The 23,081-nt window shown below is 37.3% G+C and overlaps 1 protein-coding gene across 2 annotated transcripts; it reads right to left on the reverse strand.

The window, feature by feature from the left end:
* Positions 1–286: 286 nt before the first annotated feature.
* Positions 287–21,612, reverse strand: LOC141369276 (uncharacterized). Of its 2 annotated transcripts, XM_073874951.1 has the most exons (12): positions 19,575–21,612; positions 18,847–18,991; positions 14,246–14,408; positions 12,955–13,142; positions 12,780–12,839; positions 12,311–12,427; positions 10,905–10,991; positions 10,135–10,311; positions 9,787–9,819; positions 7,610–9,626; positions 7,375–7,497; positions 287–1,699 (listed from the first exon to the last, which is right to left on the reverse strand). In XM_073874951.1, exons 4-10 carry the CDS (start codon positions 13,096–13,098, stop codon positions 8,412–8,414), a joined length of 1,833 nt encoding a protein of 610 aa, XP_073731052.1. In that variant the 5' UTR covers positions 13,099–13,142; positions 14,246–14,408; positions 18,847–18,991; positions 19,575–21,612; the 3' UTR covers positions 287–1,699; positions 7,375–7,497; positions 7,610–8,411. The 2 variants fall into 2 exon arrangements, with proteins under 2 accessions (XP_073731052.1, XP_073731051.1); XM_073874950.1 differs by having other exon boundaries at positions 18,847–21,612.
* Between the last annotated feature and the right edge of the window lie 1,469 nt (positions 21,613–23,081).

Below are 23,081 nucleotides of genomic sequence, written 5' to 3' on the forward strand. Positions count from 1 at the left end.
CTTTGAGGACTTTGGTTGATACACAAAGTCAGATTTTAAGTCACTTTGGGGACTTTGGTTGATACACAAACTCAGATTTTAGGTCACTTTGAGGACTTTGGTTGACACACAAACTCAGATTTTAAGTCACTTTGGGGACTTTGTTGATACACAAAGTCAGATTTTAAGTCACTTTGAGGACTTTGGTTGATACACAAATTCAGATTTTAGGTCACTTCGGGGTCTCTGGTCATACACAAACTCAGATTTTAAGTCACTTTGAGGACTACAAGAAAACAAGGAAAAATGACTTCCAAACCATTTATTTACCATGCAAATGCATGCTATAAATGTCAGAAGTTTTGGCAATACCAGTAACAGCACTTAACCATAAACACAGTTACTTAAAAGTTAAGTGCATTTTAGTTTGCCAATAAAAGTGTCAGTATAAAATATAGGACAGTATAATCAATGAAACTGATATGAACTCTTTCACTCTTTTCTTCACCTTTACTTTCTTGCCTTCTACCTTGCTCCTCCCACTTCACTTTCCTTTTGCTCCTCCCTCTTCTCTTTTATCTTTGCTTCTCCTTTTATCTCTTTACTTTCAGTTCACTCAATTAACTTCTGTCTACATTGAACAATTGTAATTACAATTAAAGGAAATAAACAATACTGACATATTTTAAAAGTGCATATAGAACAGAATATGTTGACAGAAAAAATAGCAACATGTAAACATATAACAACATGTAAACATACATGTAAACAAAGAATGAAAATTAGAAATTTGTCAGTGCAGCTTGTTCTTTTTGCTTTCCTCAGCTTTTTACAGAAATTATCATCTAACCATTACATTCAATCCTCTCTCTTCTCCTGTCTTGCTTACCTCATTAATATTCTGTTTCCTCCTGTACTCAAACAAGTTCTCCCTCTTCATACACCTTTACTCTTCTTTACTATTTTCACTCATTTTTAAAAAAACAGAGCATGATGTGTAAAGTATAAATACAGTTTGTCTGAAAGGAACCTATTATATATTACAAACATACAAAATGATGAATCGTTTGCAGAAGAAAAGCTTTTGTTTACATCATATATGTGTGTACTGTGTATAATAATTATGTAGCTCATATACACACATGAATGTATAATTTGAAGAAACAAAATCTATTTATATTTTAAGTGTTTATATAATATAAATTACATATAAACATAAAAATGTATATACACATGTAAATATTTATTAAATATAAACATGCATGTGTGTGTATTTATATATAGATAATTATTATACACAGTATACACACATATGATGTAAAAAAAAACTTTTATTCTGCAAACGATTAGTCATAATTCATCATTTTGCAGCCCTAAACATGTTAAAAAGTTATTCTAAAAAAGGCATTCATTATTTTATGTTTTTGTAACATGGCAACTTTTCCTCACCATGCTCTGTTTTTTTACAGTAAAAAGAAAAGTGTTTTTTATTTGCTCCCCTATAATCCACCCTGTTTTTTTAAAGTGGTGATCCTGTTTCGCACATAATTTTTCACACCAGTCCACGTACGTTCCTTCAAGGCTTCTGGCTCTGCTTGAATGCATCTCTCGCAGTCTTGCTTACCAGGAACTTTGCATGTCTTTATGAACTTCATCATGTGTTTTTCAACAGCTTTTACCTCAACTTCTTCCCATTTTCTTTTTGGAGGTATTGATGAACCTATAAAGTGAAAAATCATATCCTTATTACAACTTAAGTCAATGGGATTTATTTATCAATCAAATGTAGAAACAAGCGCAAATCCATGCGCAAACATAATCTTACAACACCACTCATGTGTGATTCATTAAACTTTCATGTGGCCAATTCCATCACACAAATGAATGGGTGTTGATAAATGTGGCGAATGAAAACAATAGTAATTTAAATATTATACCCATATAAATGAAGCCTAGCCCTTGAGAATATGACATGAGGAAACATAACCTGGCCACACAGAGGAACATCTACATAGATATTGAACTTTGACATTTCAAGTTCAAACAAAGTAGCTTGAAAAGCAATATTCATGCAGTTGGGAGCCAGATCACTAAAAAGTAGAGCTGCAACTAACGACTATTTCTTCTGTCGACTAATCTAGCGATTATTTTTCCGATTAGTCGACTACTCTAACAATTATTTTTTTATTAATAGTGTTCTTTTTTTGATTAGCTATTTAATCTGTTGGATAATCTGTTTTCTACTCTCTGTCTGATCTGACAGTCATTGGTTGTTTTATTGTATTTTAACACAACTGAATGCTATTTTCACATTTTATCTGTTCTGTTGTCAGACATATAGAGGCGTTTTTCCAGACAGGGATTAGACTAGTCCTAGACTAAAATAAATATAAGAGCTGTCCAAACTGAAAACATCTTCCACTGACATATCTTTAAATTAGGGCTGTCAATAGATTAAAATATTTAATCGCAGTTAATCGCATGATTTCATGAGTTAACTCGCGATTAATCGCAAATTAATCGCACATTTTATCTGTTCTAAATTTACCTAAATGTAACACTTTTTAAGATTTTAATGCTCTAATCAGCATGGATTTGGATAATATATATGCTATATGCACATGTATGTCTACAACAGCCTGTTTACATTTTCAACAGAACCATCAGCCATAGTTTTATAAATGTTTTTGGCTTTAGAAGACCTTGTTCTTTCTCCATTTCTGTTTGCTGCTGCATCATTTGTGACCTGTGCTGGCAAATTGAGTTGGGATGAGCAAATTTTCAAAAATGTGTCATTTATATTTTAACATTCTCTATTAAAAAACTTCAAAACAATTGGACCAATTGTTGGAATCTGACAAAGCATGACAGAACTATACCTGTTAATGCAGAGCAAAAACAATATCAATATACATACATGTTTTTCTTTTATTGTTTAATTTTGACATTGAGACAGACCACTTTAAGACTGTAGGATAATGCAAGGGTTTAATATAAATGACACAACAGATACTTTTCCTTAACAGTTAACCAAACATTCACTTCAGATATAACAGATTATAGGTCATACCTGCGTGAATTCTTGTCAAAACAGATATTTTTAAACCTGTAATTTCGTGTTAGATGTCTATATATATCGAGCCCAGTCTCCTGAAGATGCGTATAAATAGCACGAAGTGTCACGCACTCGCGCATTTGTGTGCATGCGCTTCAGAGTCAGACGTCTGTGTCAGACATCGCTTTTGAGCCTTGTCACTCTTAATAACTCTTTTAACATCAATCAGATCCCGAACTTTATCTCTCTTAATAATTATTTTAACATCAAGAAAGTCCTGCGGTCTATTTTCTATAATTTCTGAATGCTTTTAAAACGAAACTAAAAAGTGAAAGAAGACGCATCTTTGCTCTATATGGATTTGGGACGGTACACCTGCAGATAAACGTGCAGATAAAGAAAACTGCACGTGCAGAAAACGTGCATTTTAGATGTTTAATTACCATATAGAGCATTGGTTAGAGCTTAATGTTCTTATTTTTATGAAAAGCTCCGACTCATCTAGACAGCGCCAGTCACTTGCTGCGTCTCAATTCATCCAGCTGTGGGTCAAACAGAAACTGCGTGTTGCCTTAATCGCGCGTTAATAAAATTAGTGCCGTTAAAATGAATTTGCGTTAACGCGTTATTAACGCGTTTATTTTGACAGCCCTACTTTAAATACATCAGTGCCCTTAGTTTGGCCTCAAAATGCACACAAGTAATGTTTTTAGTAAGGCATGTTTGTTTAAACTAATTATATTTCCTAATTAAACGAAGGTCTAGTCCTGGCTTAAACTAATCTCTGTCCAGGAAACCACCCCAAAGACTATTAAAATAGTGACAAAACATGACCCAATAACCTTGTGTTTAATTCAACCAGCTGTTACTTTAACTACTAAGTTACTAAAATTTTGATTTATAAACGCGGCATCGCAGACAATTCGGCGCAAATTAAAAAAATTGCCATTACACAGAGTTACTACAGAAGACATGCGCGGGCATAGGAGAGAGAGAGCTCGCGCACAAGCACATAGAGAACCATTGTGTGTGGGAAAACACTGCTAACCTTTCATGATAAACTCGAATCAGTCGTCTTCTCTGTCAGTAACAGACGTTTACGTGAAAATGCAAGTACACAGGAATCCGCACGGAAAACACATCCAACTTTTAATTCTTTCACTCAGTGTCATGTATGAGAGGCGCTGTCTAGGGGCTTCACGCAGAGAAAGAGAGAGAGCGCACGTGCACAAGAGAGGCACCACTGAGCGCTCACAACAATAAATGAAGCCGTTTTAAATGAAAATAAAAATGTAAATGTTGCGACCATTGTTGATTTTGTGGCGCACACAAACAAATCAATGTATGGAAAACATTTCCAGGAGCAGAAGCAGCCATTACGCGAGATGAATGTAAACAGCGTGACGCGTCGACGCATTTTACGCATGTCGACGTATTTTGTAGTCGACGTAATCGATGACGTCGACGCGTCGTTGCAGCACTACTAAAAAGAAATTGATATTACACCAAAACGCCAACATTGTAATTTTTAGATATGTGACCGAACACGGAAAGTAGGGACACAAGTCTGGGGCAGATTCTTAATGTGTAGTATCTAAGCTTTCCAGCGATGTGTAACACATGGGAATCTGATCATATTTGGAGAAGCTGTGGCCATTTGAATGTAGGAACTCAAAAGACCGCAAAGCGGAGATATAGCCTTTTAAAGTTTGGATCATTTTCACCTCTGTTCTGCTGGGAGTGACAATAGGGCTCATTTACATCTCATTTAGCTAAGCCATACACCCTGTAAAGCCGTTTTGAGATACAGATGCTCTATCATCATATGTAGTTTTTTGTGAAAGAAGTCTGGATGACAACAGACAAAAAATAAACAGGACTTTTTGTGTTTATCACAAGTCGCATCTAGTCTGTTTCAGACGTGTGAATCATCCAATGACAATTTTTGTCCACAAATGCCATGAAATATAGAAATATATAGTCTATTGTTTACATCAGATTTCGAATGAAAGTCTGGTAATAGATTATAATATATAATCTGATGACCATTTACGTCGTAACACTTTATATCACTGTATCGCTCGATTGTTCCTCCATCAGCCAATGACTTCATGGCAAATATTGATAGACAAAATACGTAGCCAATTACATAACGAATTCAACAATCATTGTGTGACTTTTTTGTGTGTTCGACTTCATGTGGCGCTGCAAGAACTGACAGGCGGATGACGTCAAAGTACTGCAAGAGCGAGTCGAAATTAGACTACTCCGTAAGATTTCTTGAATAGCTCGAATAGCTATGAAACGAAGAAGACTCCTAACTGTGAGTATTTTTGGTAAAAACAACCATTTTAGTGAACATAGGTTGGTTTGGGCTACAGTGGGGCTCCTTCTAAAGAGGTAAGTAGCCACGCTGAGGGCAGGGGCAATAACAAAAGAAACAAAAGCTGGCTTATCCAGTATGTAAATGCACACAGACGACGACACCACCTACTGCATTCTAGAAACTGCGTAAAAAAAGCAGATATCAACCTCAAAATTTACCCTTTTAAATATACAAATACTGCTATATCAAACATGTAGAGGCAACTTCGTGATCTCAACAGATTCTGCAAAAAATATAAAAATGCTTTTCTATCATTAGCTCAAAAGTTGTTCTGCCGACTTGTGTCACTGGTTTCCGTGACGGGGCACATATTACTGTTTTTAAGACTTGTATATACCCAATTTACCATATTACAGGTGTATAGTAAAATCCTTTTTATAATTAAGTATTCTGCATTGATGCATTTAAATATAACAATGTAAATAAAAATCATACTGTGTATGTGAATTTCATTGCAGGTTTTTCACATAACAGTGTAGGCAGAAGGCGGCTGCGTTTACACTTGGCATTAACATGCGACCTGTATCCGGATGTTGTCCACATACACATTGAAAAGACAAGTGTAAACGCGTCTGTGATCTGAATGTTATCCGATCTGTGTGTCCTGATGCAGAGGTAGTCGAGGACGCATTGTGATCGGATCTCAGTGTAATGTAAACGCAATCCAGCCATCGTATCTGCATTTACAGGTCAACGTCACAAAAAACCCGCCCACTATCATCTCCTCTCACTGACAGCTGTCAAAAATAAAGGACGTTAGGTCATGGAGCGCAGGTGAGAGACGCATACATTCATATTTGTGGAGCAATGGAAGCTACGCTTAAAAGTATCCTAATAAATCGATATTCAAAAGCATTTTAACACTGCTGACTGTATTTAAGTTATTCAGGCATATGTTATATGTTCCTATTCATAGAGAGATTTAATATTTAATGGCAGAATTCAGGTCGTTACAATGTTTGAGTTTCCATGGTGACATATCAACGTGAATGTTGCGCTTCTTTATGGCTGTTTCTGTCTCATTTAACACATTTTAAGTTACTTTAAAACACGTACAAACCATAACAACATTAACCAAATACATTTATTCAGTGTTGGTTTTATGCAAGGTTACTTAAATGTGTTTGTAAATTACATTAGCCTACTTCTACGCACTATGAACAGGAAATTTAGGAAATTGTTAGCTCTTTTAATTAAATCATATTAAAATTACCAGGAAACATAACTAACAACAGTTTATGGTTAAAATATAAATATACATATAAGTTTAGGCAGAGCCAAAAGCCCGTTATTAAGGCAGAATAAAACAGTGGAGTCGGTCATGTTTCACGCTGATTTTGTTGTTGATTTAAAGCATGCGGGTGAAAGTCAAGTTCAGGTAAAGTTAAACAGGACATTCATCAGCGGTGCGGACGCTATAAGGCTTTTAAAGATAAGGCTTTTAAAGCTTAAAAATATAACGCTTAAAATGTGAACATCACGGTTGTTGGGGTTGCTAGTTATTCTCTGCTGTTGGCTTCTCAGTAGCACTGTACAATACGGGATTGCGGTTAGCGCGAAAACCCTAAATCATGTGGCTAAAGACAGCTGTACCCATTTTGATTGACAGCTATCCACCCAGCGCGCGTCTCCCCACACGGGATCAGATCACACATCCAGATACAGAAGCCACATTTATGTGACAAATGTAAACGCGCCGTGTCCTGATATACGAATGATCGGATCTGCGTGAACGGATCACCGAGATCGCATGTTAATGCAAAATGTAAACGCAGCCTTAGTGAATAATTGACAAATCACATAATATATGTTTATCTATTTCTTCAAACTGACTGTACAACAAACTCAAATTTTGAAAAGCTCCTGTCTTGCTACTGTTGCCTATAGGTATTGTATTTAGTAATTCAGGGTTTGCCATTTCTTGCTGTTTGTGTAGTTTAAAGATTTTTTTTACCTTGATCTTTCTGGGAAGCAGATGGTTGATCAGTCTCTGCTGGTACTGGTGATGTTGTCTGAGGCAAGTCACTACAATCCTCTTCATCACTTGACATTGTATCACCTTCGGCCTCAAGTTGCTCTATAACAATAAAAGGAATCCGTCAATGTATTTTTTGCAAAAGATGATGAAAGATACAGATTTGCAAATATGTAAAGCACAGACGCGCACAAAAATCTAATTTCATACATACCATTTGGGTCGATTTCAATGTCATCAAGTCTCTTTCCTTTAAAGCTGGACAGTGTTCCTTTCTCCATTGCCATTAAAACCTTACTCATTTTTGCCAGCTGCAATGTCCCCTCTGGTAACCGGTAATACTGTCTGTGGATCCTTATATCGTGACCGAGAAAATCAGCCAGTTGATCTGCTTCATTTTCATCAAGGTTGAGAATCTTTGACATGGTAGCTATGTGTTTCCTGAGCCTGGTTGAGGAAAGAGCTTCAGGATTCTTAATGCCACATTCACGAGCAGCTTTACTTATGCACTCTCCTCCTCTGTAGGCAGACATTGCACCAGATCTGGCAAACATAAAAGGATTCTCATTTGGGACACCACAAGCCTCACGTGTTTCAACAAGCAGCTCCATGGCAGAAACCAATGAAGGTTTGAGGAGGACAGGGACCTTTCTCCCTCGCTTACCACGGATCTCTACTCTGGTAAAGTGTTTACATAGCTTCCTCTCGAACTCAGAAAGACAGATGGCTATGTCTTCATGCAGCTCAGAAGAATCCCGGCTTTGAAAAGCTGACAAAAGCATCCGTGACACCTCACCTTCTCTTCGTCTATTGAACAGGATAACTTGGGAGAGTGTGACTTTGGCCAAAGCAGCATAGCTGTCTGCAGAGGGGCAGTTTTTAAGTTTATTAAGGAATTTATCCCGTTTCTTTTCTAGATGTGCGTGCAGGACTTTGACATCCTGAGTGAAAGGAATGATCTGTGGTGCATTCCACTTGGCTTCCTTCAATGTAGTTATAGCACCAGCAGAAATGTATTAATTCCACCTTGCTTGGTGTACTTTTCTGAAGTCTCGAGCACACTCAGCACGCTCATGGTCTCCATACATCATCGCATTACTTTCAACAATGCTACAGATCTTTTTTAAAGAATGTCCAAGTTTGAGGGCTAAAGAGGGAATGCGGTAAGAGTTCTTCTCTTCGTCAAAGCCAGACACAACTTTCACAGCTGATATGACATGTTTGAAGTTTGCTGGTATCATGAAGTCCTCCATTGTTTTCAGTGGGGTTATCCTTCTTGCTTCAAGAAGAAGTCTGCCAACTTCTCTCATTTTCTGTCGGATGTAGTCATGTTTGGTCACATCAGATCCCATCCTGTTAAACATGTGCTCTCCCAGTTGCATGATGCATCTGTCACTATGAATCACCCTTGAAACTTCGTCATAGTTCATCAGGGAAAGTACTTTCTTGAAACCTTTACTCACCTCTAAGCCAACAGGTGTTTTTAGGGCACAAAGAGATCTTACTCTTTTTCTGCCCTGAGCTTCATCATCCTTCGGTTTAAGTGGACAGTTTTTACTGTGGTTCCATAGGCTGAGCTTGTTGTAAAGGCCTTGACAGTGAATACAGTGGATAAATTCTTTGGGGTTTTTGCACTTTTTTGGACGGTAGCAGGCAATCATCTCACCTTCCCCTTTTCTCACCACATCTGTGTTGTGGGCAAAGTTGCCCCTTTTTCTAAGAAGGTTTAACTGGACTCTTCGTTCTTTGGAACGTTTTGGGAAAGCTACAGCCTTTGCAACCTCTACTTCATTGCGATGTACAAACTCAAGGTGTCTTGCCATTTTTGCATATGGCTTAGAGCAATAAAGGCAATACTGTTTTTTGTTATATGACCTGCTCTTTTTTTGTGGTGATGGCATTGACTGAACCAAAGTCTTTTTGTCAGATGAGGTTTCGGTCTCTTCAGTTTGGCATTTCATCCTTTTTGATGACATTGCTGTCATACATTTGGCAGATGAACTACCTGCCTCTTCAGCTTTCCTTTTTGAAAGGGGTGATTTAGTATGTCTTAAACGTTTGTTGGGTCTAGGATCACTACATTCAGACTTATTGTTTGATCCATCTGAACTCCTTTCAGCCTTGCTTTGTCCAGAAGCACTTCCATCTGATTCATCTGAGCTGATCTGGGGTATATAGTCAACATCACTGTAGTCCGTAACATCTGAATCACTGTAGGCACTCCCAGAATACTAAATGAGAAAAATTTTACACTAACTTAAATCATGCAAAATTATTTCTTTAACAAATGTTTAAAAACTTGCTTAATGGGATAGACAACTGCCAGAATCCAACTGATTTTCAACAAGAGAAACTCATTTAAGCATATAAAGTGCATGGTTAATTACAAACCTGTCTTTTTCTTGATTGCCTTAATGAGTGCATCTGGAAAAAGAACAAACAAAACTACTGTACATAAAATTGTATATAATAATTAAATGTAAATAATAATAATAATAATTTAAAAAATAAAACACTTAAGAGTAAAAAAAAGTTATTTCAACTAGATATATTTCAAACTGTAGCTCAGCAAATAAGGCCTTAGTAGATGGCACACTTGGCACGGTTTGATAATCACAAACAGAAACTCTGTACAATACAACTGTATCATAAAATCTTCTTTACACCATGACATAGATGATAATAATATTAGGTCTGTGAATTCACATTAAACAGTCCTTACTAATCTCAATTACCCACCTCCATTAAAGACAGTGTCTCAGACACCTGTGATGAGGAAATCACAGGGGTGGAAGCAGCACAGGGCAAGGGTGTAGAGGGATGCACAGGAGAAGAGGACGATGATGTGGTCTTCACAGGTGATGAGGGCTGCACAGGAGAAGAGGACGATGATGTGGTCATCACAGGTGATGAGGGCTGCAACAGAGAAGAGGACGATGATGTGGTCATCACAGATGATGAGGGCTGCACAAGTGCAGAGGAAGATGATGTGGTCTTCACAGGTGATGAGGGCTGCACAAGTGCAGAGGAAGATGATGTGGTCTTCACAGGTGATGAGGGCTGCACAAGTGCAGAGGAAGATGATGTGGTCTTCACAGATGATGAGGGCTGCAAATGAGAAGAGGACCATGATGTGGTCTTCACAGGTGATGAGGGCTGCACAAGCGCAGAGGAAGATGATGTGGTCTTCACAGGTGATGAGGGCTGCACATTAGAAGAGGACCATGATGTGGTCTTCACAGGTGATGAGGGCTGCACAGGAGAAGGAGAAGGGTATGAGGGCAATAAGGCTTCTACAGAGGTAGACATAGCACAGGGTGCCTAAGACGGTGCATTAAATGTGTATGCTATAATACTGTCTGTAACTTTAAAAGTATAATTGAAAAAAAAGTTAAAAATAAAAGCAGCATGGAAACTGTTCAACGACTATTAACACTTTAAATAATAAAGTCTTAATTGACTGAGGTGCTAATCAAGTAATGTGATGATCATATCCAAATATTACTCACCATGAAATATTCTTGTGATGGCTCTATGGCAGTCTTTTTCGTTTTAATTTGTGCTCTGTTAAAGCGCTCATGGCAATCTTTGAGTTTCTGAGGATATATGAAAAGGTATTAATCTTAAAATAAAAGTAAAATGTACATAATGTTAAAAGCTGTGACACTCAAAGACATTAGGCAAAACCAATCAAAAATATAGAAAACAAAAAGTAAATATAAAATATTGCTTAATTTCAAGTGCTCTGGTTTAGATTAAAGGAATAGTCTACTCATTTTCAATATTAAACTATGTTATTACCTTAACTAAGAATTGTTGATAAATCCCTCTATCATCTGTGTGCGTGCACGCACGCGCTGGAGCGCGCTGCGACACTTTGATAGCATTTAGCTTAGCCCCATTCATTCAATGGTACCAATCAGAGATAAAGTTAGAAGTGACCAAACACATCAACGTTTTTTCTATTTAAGACGAGTAGTTATACGAGCAAGTTTGGTGGTACAAAATAAAATGTAGTGCTTTTCTAAGCGGATTTAAAAGAGGAACTATATTGTATGGCGTAATAGCACTTATGGGAGTACTTCGACTCGGCGCAGTAACACCCTCCCTCTCCCATTATGAGAGTGAGAAGGGGAGCAGACTTTTCAGGCGAGTCGAAGTACTCCCAAAAGTGCTATTACGCCATAAAATATAGTTCCTCTTTTAAATCCGCTTAGAAAAGCGCTACGTTTTATTTTGTACCACCAAACTTGCTCGTATAACTACTCGTTTTAAACAGGAAAAACGTTGATGTGTTTGGTCACTTCTAACTTTATCTCTGATTGGTACCATTGAATGAATGGAACGAAATGTCGCAGCGCGCTCCAGCGCTTACGTGCACGCACACAGATGATAAAGGGATGTATCAACAATTCTTAGTTAAGGTAATAACATAGTTTAATATTGAAAATGAGTAGACTATTCCTGTAAGAGCAAGCCAAATAAATTTAGTTTAGTAAACTAAATAAGGAAACCCATAAATCTGTTAGAAAAGATATAATAGCACATAAAGTAAGAAGAGTCTATGGGCCAGATTTACTAACAGCTTGTGCCAGCGCAAACCATCATTTTGTTACATAACGACTGTTGTGATTTATTAAAGACTTGAATGTCTTTAAAATACAAAATCGATTGTGGGACCATTGTCATGTTTGAATAGAAAAGAGCTCTGCCCGAACTGCTGCTATAAAATTAGACGCACACAATTTTGGAAAATATCATTATATGCTGTAGCATTAAGATTTGTGCTCACAGAAATGAGTAGTTAAATGTGTTCACTAGAAGTTGCCGTCCAATACTTTTGTCCATATAGTGTAACTAGTTATCTGATGAAGTAAACGGCCTAAGATACTTTCTGCATGTATAGAATGGTTACCATTTTATTCTCTGATGTACTTGCTTTGCCTGACTGTTGTGGCTCAACTTGCTTATGTGGTTCATTGATGTACACCTTATACAGGGCAGATGAGGAAACAGGAGGAGCCTGATGGAACTGAAAGTCAGAAAAGAAGAGTTAGGGGGTAAATTTTGTACTGTATTTGCTAAGCTTTTGTATGGTTTTGTTTTATACTGTGATGTATAAAAGACAGTGAGATGCAGTAATATAAGGTACACGTTCATCTGTCCTACAGTAACTTTAGCTGAACCTACTTTTTAAATCTGTCAGTATTCCTCTGTTTAAAAAAACAAACAAGAATACGTTTACTGAAAAAATGCACGATTTAGAAGTTGTGGCATTGTTTCACAGAGGATTAAATGCTTGTCCAATATGTCAAAAACCTCTCAAATTGCTAGTTTCCCACATGACTGTATAGAACCCGAATATAGATGTTTTGTGTACTTACCAATTTCTGCAAATCCAAACTGCTGACTGGGCTTTTATCACTGGATTCTGTTGATGATACCTAAATGAAAGATTTGAGAAATATGAGAACACAATCATATGGTATCAAATCAGCATAAGAGAAAAATGTCATCATGAAATATTGTTAAAGATTCTTAGGATATACTTGACAGTACCTTAGCTCGCCAAGGCCAATCTGAATCTCCATAACTGTAAGTGATTTCTTCTCCTGGTTGGATATCTCGTACAGCAAAAAGACACAGATGAGGTTTTTTGTTCACTTCAACAGTTCTTGCATGTAGGATTTCTGTGCTCATCATTTACAAGTCTTCCCAAGGACCCATCTTCCTTGGATGCATCCATGCTATAAATACATAAAAATACCACCAAGCATAAGAGACTGATTTGTAATCTTGTACAGCAGTTGTTTCCTTTATGCCTGTACCTCGTAAGAGTAACTTCTGTAAACATATCTTAACAACTACATGAAATCAAAATGAGTTTTTTGGGCTTTAAGGCATTTTACATCAGTGGGTCTGGTTATATGGTCTGCTCTACACATTTTGGGGCAGATTCTTGAACAGGGCTAAAGTCTATTCGCAGACTTGAATACAAGTTTGAATTGTCTGAACAGAAAACAGCTTTCACTGAGATATCTTAGAGAGCGCCTATTTCATTGCTAAAAAACAATATTATTTTGTGTATTTGGTATAATATAATGTGTTCATGTGGTTTATGGTTAAAAAACACATTATTTTCCACATAAGGTTTATTTTTGTATTTCCAGATTTCACTCTCTTCCTGAAACGCACGGATTTGAAAAGCTGTGTGCCTAATTGGTCAGCTAATCTGTATGTTGTGATTGGTCTGATTAGCTCTGTCAGCTGGAAACGTGAGACTTCTTACCATGATTGAAAGATTCAGTTACTAACAGGAGTTACAGGAGTTAACTTACAGGCTGAGTTCGAAGCAGGATGAATTATGATAATGTCGGTCTTGTCTACATCACCAATCCCCAGGAAGTAAACCTTTTGCCTACAATCCATGTGTTTGTTGTAATCCAAGAAAAGAGATTTACGTTGGAGATGATAACTCGCGTCATGGTTTACTTTGGGGTTTGTAACTTTTGCACATTGTTAACATGTACTAATACACACCAAAGGAAATTTAAAAACAATAGGTGCTCTTTAACATATCAGTGCCACTGTTTTTATCACAAGATGCACAGCAATGTTTTTTTTTTTTTTAAATGTCCTAATATTACTAAGCCCTAGTCCTGGATTAATCTAAACCCTGTATGGAAAACTGCCCCTTTGTGTCTGCTTTTTTACACACAATAAAAATCATCAGCTGGGTACTGAGTGCGTCATACCAAATGTGCAGAGACGAGGATCACCAGGACCCAGGAGTTTTGGTGAACTAACCCTTAACCGCCCTATTACTTCAAGACAATAACTCTATACTCACCACCAATTTTTGCCATGCCACTGAAAATCAAACAAGAATGTGTTCTCAACGTCATTGTAGAGTTTAGATCGATCAAGGCTCTCCTCTGAAGTCAGAAGTTCACCTCTGTATTCAAGGACAAAATCACCTCTAAAAAATGATTCAGTGGTGAAAACTCCACGTCCTAAAAAGAAAAAAATACCAGTAAGTTCTGATGTTCCTTTAAAGTTAATTATTATTTTCATGAGCTCTTATCCAAAAACAATAATAAAAATAGCTAGATCTGAAGTTTTATCTGTGGTATCCAACAATTTTGGACATAGCCCTAATTGGATCTTTCATTTTGTTGTTGTCGGCTGGATTAAAAGGAGCGGTGAATCAAACAATAAATTTTACCTTGATAATTAGTTATATAAGAGGTCATCATACTTAAATGAACATCCTGCAAGTTTCAAAACTGAAAACATCCTCTTTACCAGGAAAATGGTCTATTCAGAAATGTGCTGAAATACGACGTCAGAGTAGAAGTGAAACAGCTCCCCAAACCCATATACAATGACCACTTTTGTAGCCCCGTCCACAGCTTTGCGTGACATGTGTGGGTCAGGGGTAAAGCAAACCATGCAGTGTCTCAACAATCAGTAAACATTAGGGGTGGCACAGTTCATGAAAAAAATCCGAACCGTTCAGTTCGGAGCGTGTGTGCGTCGCACGGTTCATGGCATGCGCAATAGCCTCGTGCCCTGTATGTGACCTTGCCTCAGATGGCATGTTTCCCTTTCGCGAAAGAAAAGTTGACTGGTGTGGAGAGTGAGTGCTGCAGGTTATGTTACATGTAGAAATGGCAAGTTGGAGAGAAATGGAAGTCTGCCCGGAGTTGGATGATGCGCCAGCGTCATATAAGTTTGGTGTGTGGAAACATTTTTTATTTCATGTTACCTACGATGACAGTGGAAAAAAACAATAGATAGAACTGCAGTCTATGGGTTGAATGTGTTCGAACAGCCACAGGAGACCGCCTTCTCTCCCCCCATTTATCAAAGCTAAGGTACTGAACGTCTTTTCTGACTTCTGCCGCGAAAACACAGTGAACGTGCGCTATTTTTAGCCTTTTATTGATAAAACTAAAGCGGCTGATTTCCGCGTAGTTTCATTTTGCTAGCGTGTGAAAGTTGCGCGATCTTATTTCATAAATTGCCCCTCAAAGTAATCAGGACAGAAGTGGTCAAAAGTGGACAAGAGAGACGGATTTAAATATTACAGGTGTAAACGTTATGTTTCTCTCTTGTCCACATATACTCTCTGCAGTATTTAAGCAGCCTCTCAGTGATAAATCTAAGAGCTACACTGAAGTTGGCAGTTTGATAAATGCAAGTTATCTTTGTGTGCTAAAAAGGCACATAAGATGGATATACACATTCTCCTTTTTTTGCCAAATAAATGAAAAGCATGTTGAAATCATCAATGTCTTACCTCTTGCTGTATCAAAATCTCACCTGGCTTTCCTCAGAGAGGGTCCCAATAATGTGCTTAAAGTCAAATTCAGTTTGTGCATGATAACATGATATAACTTTTTTAATAATGTATCCTAAATTATGGATAATTACTACATTAATAAGATAATACATTTCTGAAGTGTTAAAAATTAAAAGTAAAAATAACAACAAGAACCATACAGAACCGAGAACTGTGGCCATTAAACCGTGATACGAACCGAACCGAGGGTTTTGTGAACCGTGCCACCCCTAGTAAACATGTCTTTAAAGATTGCCAAATGTAACCAAAATGACTTTTGAAAACATGTTTCCTAAGAGACTTTTATTTTGACGCGGTGATCTGTTATAAGTACCCAACAGAGTGTTCGGTTGTGGAAGAACCGTCTATGGGAAGAACACAGACGCTGTTTAACGGAGGCTTGGAACATAACATTAGGAATGCGTGGTTAAAGTTTGTTTTTGAAGAAGTTCCAGCTCAGGTGGGGAGTGTTTGTTTACTTTGTGTACCACGGATTCATTTGTAAAGAAGCCATGAGTCGGTGCTGGATTTGCAGAGAAACTGTGATTAAAAGCACCACTAATATTGCATCTGGCAGGAATGACACAACAGTATACACAGTGAGTAAAACATTTTACTTTATTTAAGTTACTACGCATCACTACCGTTTAGTAAAAGATCGCTTGATATGTCCTGTTGTAACATCAGTCTCTAAACACGTATATTTGACTGTTTTAATTTACTAAAAACATTAAACCATTAATAAAGGTGCAACACTTAAACAATATGACTGTAATATAACGATAGAAATATACAAAGTTAGTGATAAGAAAGAACTTACCAGCCCTAATTTAGATTCTGATGCCTGCTTACTGTGTTGTATACGGTAATCTAGGCAAGTCGCGTTTGTAAGGTCCAACACTCAACAAAGCTTTTTTATCATATAACTGTGGTATGTAACGCAGGGAGCTACACTGCGACCAAAATGGTCGCATATGCGACCTTTTGAACTGCCGTTGCGACCCTAATTTTTAATGGGTCGCAAATGTGCTACCTAATGTTTTAGACAATATGCTATGATTTACTATGAGCATTTATTAAAACATAAATGTGGATTTTAAGAATACGTTTTATAACGTGCTCTGAGACATCAACACGTTGGCTTCATTTTGCGTGAAAGCACGTCGTGTCTCTCCCTATCAGTGTGCGTTTGCGTGCTCAGCTGTTTCTCAATGAATTGGGTGCGACGCGACGCAAGCGCAGTGTCTTCCATGTTTCTGAACTTGAGCAGAGGTCTTTCTTCACTGAGGACGCGGGACCCGTATGGTTCCGGGTTTATATTTTAAATGGTCTGTCGGGTCCGGTTAGGTCCTAGTTTAATTACTTTGGGTCCCAAGTCTGATTAATATTGAGTTTATAACCCATGTCGATCGGAAAACGGCCATGAGCGCTACCGCGCTAAAGCTCGAGTGCAGTTTAGCGTGCCTTCGGTTTCTATGGCGATGGTTCTTGTTACGACCACGCGCTGCGTTTTCTTTCTCACATGTTTTTAATAATCTTATTATTAATAAACCATATCTTTTCTAAAACCATATCCATATTAAGTTTGCACAGATTGTAGCAAAAAAGCAGTGCTAATGTCAAGCCCATTGACAGCAAGTAGATTTGAAAATAAAATAACTGGAATAATATTATTGAAATAATAAGTGGATTAAGCTTTTTAAATCGGCAAGAGAGAAATAGAAAGATAGAGCAGAAGCAGTAAAAGTGCCTATTTAATAGAAATTATTACCATTATAACATCAGTCATAACATCAGTCACATTTATAATCTATAGACCTGCAATGTCTATTAATATACTATACATAGTATTGTATTATATTGAGTTTGATAAAAGGGGTCTAATTGCTTCATATATCAGTGCAAAAACAGTAAGTGTTTTCGTGGTGCTTTGACAAACAGTGTCAGCTTTGTTAATGGCAAAGAAAGTTTGGGGTGGTTAGATTAATGAAATATAATGTGAAATTAATATTAATTTTCAATAAATCAGTATTGTATTGTGTCACACTTTATTAGTTCTTCGTCATATGTATAGTAGACCATTATTTGTCAGTGGGTAATGATTGCCCTTTTTACCGGTTACCACCACCAAGTAAATTTCAGATCTGTGGGAAACACTGACTGCAACGTTTAAGAAAACAAGGCGGCATGTGGTTTAAAAGATGGCAAGTAAAATAAAAAGCATATCTGTATGCAACACAGTTTCATTATTGTTCATTATTATCCAGAGCGCCTTAATATAACTTGAAAAAAATATGTGAGAACAAATAATATTTTTCGCAAGTAACTGAAAAAGTTGGTAGCGCAAGTGCCACCAGTGGAAAAGGTTAGTGTAGTTCCCTGTAACGTTACGTGTATGTAAGAGCAACCTCACAAGCACAATAGAAATATACAAAGTTAGTGATAAGGACTTATCAGGCGCGGTTTAGATTCTGATGCGTGCTTACTTGTGTTGTTTACGGTAATTTAGTCACATTGAGTTTAAAGTTTTGTTTATACTTTACTATACGTATTGTCATTTATGTGTATCATCTTTAGCACCCAGAATCTTTTGTGGCTCAAACATATTTTTGTGTTCGGCTGCTATTTTTACACATCAATGTTTTTAAAACATTTCCCCACATGTAATGACGGGGATCATAGCAGTGGGCGTTTACGTCCAGGTCTTCACTGCGGCCCGCCCCTTCAAACGAACCATTATCCAGAGAGCAACTAATCCATGTTACAAAATAACCTATTACTTATTGCCTTTGATGTTTTTGAATGGAAAAACCACTTGAACATCATAAGTAGACATCAGACAACAGTAGTAAACAATAAAATCGACAGATTCATTGCCCCTTTAAGTCAGCAGGATCTATCACAAGAGTCCACGTAGAGTGCACGTGACACAATTTCCATCATGCATGCACAGACAGATTTTGAAGTAGGTAGCCCAGGCGATGTGTTGCATTTTGTCGCAATGCGCATGCATCAAAAGTCTGTATGCATATACAAATAAACTATGCTTTGCAACTTACATTTGCGTACATGAAAGAAAACCGTCTATACTACAGAATTTATCTTACCTTTATATTTGCTGATAACTTGCTCATAAAGCTCAGGCTTGTCTGTTTTACAAGTAATGTGATGCTCAGCATCCTGTTGAGGTCTATTTCGTTTTTTCTGCCTTGGTATACCCAGCATCATGGCGACTGCAGTGACATGCAATGACTGAAAATAATTAAATTAATCAATCGATTAATCAAGCATAATATTAAGGTTGCTAAAATTGTTTACCCAAATAGCCAACAAATGGTATAACATATGTATCTAACGTATGTATAGGCATGCATGTATACTTTTGTAAATATACATATAGCTTAGATATACACACACACATACATACACAACTGTAGATAACTTAGATATACATACACAACTTAAAATCTTTAAAGATATCTGTGGCTATTCGTGCCACTGTTTGCATGATAAGAAAATCGCTTGATTGAAACTCAGATTAAACAATAAGAATTAATTACTAATTACCCAATCTATTACTGCTATTTCACATAATTTTACTAAGCACTTAGTCGTTTATGGACAACATTAATAGATCAGTAAAGTAAGTTAAGTTACTCTGAAACCGAATGTTTGTTTACTGACCAATTCCAATATCGTTATGGGCTACTCAGGAAGATAATATTTTTGGCCACAAACCGTCAAATAAGATAAAATATTTCACAAATCGTATGTTAATCCTGCTTATCTTTCATATTTTGCAAAAATATGTTATTATACATAGGACTGAACTCACCTTTCCTCCTTTAATGGGCGCGTGTAGTCTGTTTCGCGGGAAATTGGGGCTAACAGCGGTGATGTCATTATCACGTGTCTGCATTTCCAGGGAAACGAATCCACTGCTGCTGACTTGCGTAGTAAAAGTGTCGTTGATAGGAAGGCCGAAAGCATGTCACGTTGAAGTATCGCGTGAGCGATTCGAGCACGTATTGATAAAGTTTGATCTCGCGGTACTGTGATGTCATATCTTGTTCGATCTGCGCAGCGCTGTATGAACACAGCTTAGTGTTGTTGCTGTTACGCCACAGACAAGGGGATCAGCACAGCGCCTCGTGCTACTGTCCAAAACAACTGCTATTTACAGAGAGATTCCTCTAAATGTAGACAAATCCACATGGAAATTAATTGATGGAATGTACTTTTAAAAACATTTAATACATACAACAAAACAGCTTAATGAAAGCTCTGTTTCTTGAGAACATTTACTGCTCCACCTACAATATCTTATTGGACTGTCTTTTTTATTACCTAATAAAAATTAAACATGCAACAAAGCTTTTTTAAACAAATAAAGTAAAAAATATAATATAATAACTTTTGACCCAAATTAAACACAGCTGAAACAGCTAATCAAGGTGTTCAGGGTTGCTTGATAATTACAGACAGGTGTATGAGCAGGGTTTTAGACACCTGACCTAGGGTTTAGGAATACACAATGTGTAACTTCAGATTATGAATACCCAGGGTTATCTCTTAAACCCCTGGTTAAGCACGAACAGTGTGAAACGTGAAACAGATAACCCAGGATTCCGTTAACCCGGGGTTTAGAATAACTTGGTGTTAACTTTTCCACTGTGAAAAGCATGTTTATATGTTGATAACCTCAAATGACACTAAATCTCCTGTTCATTTCTTCTGGTTGTGAAGTAAGCAGTTTGATGTGCTGCTGTGATGTGGAGCATCAGTGGCTAAAACAAGTGGGTTTCAATGTTTACATGCACAACAATATTCAAATAAAACAATACTGCGAAACTATGATGTAAACAGTGGTTTTTAATTACTCTTATTTGGCTAAAGTCATAATCAAAGTAAACACAAATCAAATTCATATTCATATTTTAGCTTCATTATCAAAGTGCATCATGACCTACACACTTCAATCACAATACGAACGTTGTGTGGGAGTTTTGTGACAGGACACATATACACACACAGTGGTCAACCATTTGGCTGTAAACAGATGGCTTCAAGCAGAAAAGGCCCTCTAGCTAGGTTTCCAACTGTCCCGTATTAGTCGGGATGTCCGTATTTTGGGTCTCATTGATTTTGTCCTGTATGTGACCTCCCATGTGTTTTTGACTGCTACGTTGAGCTAAACAGTGACTGATACAACAGGCTTCCTCGACTTCATGTGGCTCCACAACAACTGAGAAGCAGATGACAACAAAATCCAACAAGAGTGATTTGAGAATTCAGACAAAGTGGACTGCTATCGAAATGCTCGCGCTACTTTGATGTCATCCGCCTGTCTGTTCATGCGGCACCGCATGAAGTCAAACAAGTAGCAAGCAGTGCTGAACACTTGAGAATAATCTCAAACACAATCAGTATACGCTAAAGGGGGTCATATAATATGATTTCATGTTATCCTTTTATTATTTGTGCAAAGATCTTCATAATTAAAATGCTCAGTCTCAATTACAAAGAGATCACAGATCCAGACCTGCGTAATAAATTGATCTTAAAGGCCAACAAAACATTTCCAACTTTGCTTGGACATTCTCACACTTCTAATTCACATCCTGTGTGTTTTAATTAAAGTATTTGAAGTTGACTCTGCAAAACTACAGCTCACAGAATCATTGAATCTATGTTAGTTTTAGTTTGTCACATAAGATGAACATGAAGGGGATAACGTTTAATTACCCTTAGTGCAGGAGTCACAAGTGTTTTGTCTTATACGGTAATGGTTCAATTTAAGGACTGTGTTAAAAGTACCTGCTGTACCAACAAACTGTTAATAAGCCTCAGACATGTGAGGCCTGAAATCACTGACTGACAAACTGCTAACTTTACTTCAGAGGACTGCACCTTTTAAATTAAATGATACAGTTCTCTAAACAAACAGCTTATATCACTTTATTTCTGTATGAGAATTGTATAGGTGTTGTAACGTCTGATGTGCTACTGTGATGTCGGGGGAAGGGAGCTAGGAAATGACATGCCTGAAATCACTGACTGACAAACAGCTAACTTTACTTCAGTGGACTGCACCTTTTAAATTAAATGATAAAGTTCTCTAAACAAACAGCTCATATGACTTTATTTCTGAATGATAATTGTATATGTGTTGTAAAGTCTGATGGTCTACTTGTGGTCGGGGGAAGGGAGCTCTCACATGTGAGGCCTGAAATCACTGACTGACAAACTGCTAACTTTACTTCAGAGGACTGCACCTTTTAAATTAAATGATACAGTTCTCTAAACAAACAGCTTACTTTATTTCTGAATGAGAATATGTGTTGTAAAGTCTGATGTGCTACTGTGATGTCGGGGGAAGGGTGCTTAGACATGTGAGGCCTGAAATCACTGACTGACAAACTGCTAACTTTACTTCAGTGGACTGGACCTTTTAAATTAAATGATAAAGTTCTCTAAACAAACAGCTCATATGACTTTATTTCTGAATGAGAATTGTATATGTGTTGTAAAGTCTGATGTGCTACTGTGATGTCGGGGGAAGGGTGCTTAGACATGTGAGGCCTGAAATCACTGACTGACAAACTGCTAACTTTACTTCAGTGGACTGGACCTTTTAAATTAAATGATACAGTTCTCTAAACAAACAGCTCATATGACTTTATTTCTGAATGAGAATTGTATATGTGTTGTAAAGTCTGATGTGCTACTGTGATGTCGGGGGAAGGGTGCTTAGACATGTGAGGCCTGAAATCACTGACTGACAAACTGCTAACTTTACTTCAGTGGACTGGACCTTTTAAATTAAATGATAAAGTTCTCTAAACAAACAGCTCATATGACTTTATTTCTGAATGAGAATTGTATATGTGTTGTAAAGTCTGATGTGCTACTGTGATGTCGGGGGAAGGGCGCTTAGACATGTGAGGCCTGAAATCACTGACTGACAAACTGCTAACTTTACTTCAGTGGACTGCACCTTTTAAATTAAATGATACAGTTCTCTAAACAAACAGCTCATATGACTTTATTTCTGAATGAGAATTGTATATGTGTTGTAAAGTCTGATGTGCTACTGTGATGTCGGGGGAAGGGTGCTTAGACATGTGAGGCCTGAAATCACTGACTGACAAACTGCTAACTTTACTTCAGTGGACTGGACCTTTTAAATTAAATGATAAAGTTCTCTAAACAAACAGCTCATATGACTTTATTTCTGAATGAGAATTGTATATGTGTTGTAAAGTCTGATGTGCTACTGTGATGTCGGGGGAAGGGCGCTTAGACATGTGAGGCCTGAAATCACTGACTGACAAACTGCTAA

This window comes from Misgurnus anguillicaudatus, chromosome 13 (assembly GCF_027580225.2).
Source record: "Misgurnus anguillicaudatus chromosome 13, ASM2758022v2, whole genome shotgun sequence".
Lineage (NCBI taxonomy): Eukaryota > Metazoa > Chordata > Actinopteri > Cypriniformes > Cobitidae > Misgurnus > Misgurnus anguillicaudatus.

Bases quoted from the DNA above. Each gene is read 5' to 3' on its own strand.
- LOC141369276 (XM_073874951.1), bottom strand. From the start codon at position 13,098: ATGATGAGCACAGAAATCCTACATGCAAGAACTGTTGAAGTGAACAAA. The intron at 9,820-10,134 runs GTGGGTAATTGA...TTCTTTTTCCAG, and splicing joins AGACACTGTCTTTAATGGAG to ATGCACTCATTAAGGCAATC. The intron at 9,627-9,786 runs GTTTGTAATTAA...TTTCTCATTTAG, and splicing joins GGCAATCAAGAAAAAGACAG to TATTCTGGGAGTGCCTACAG.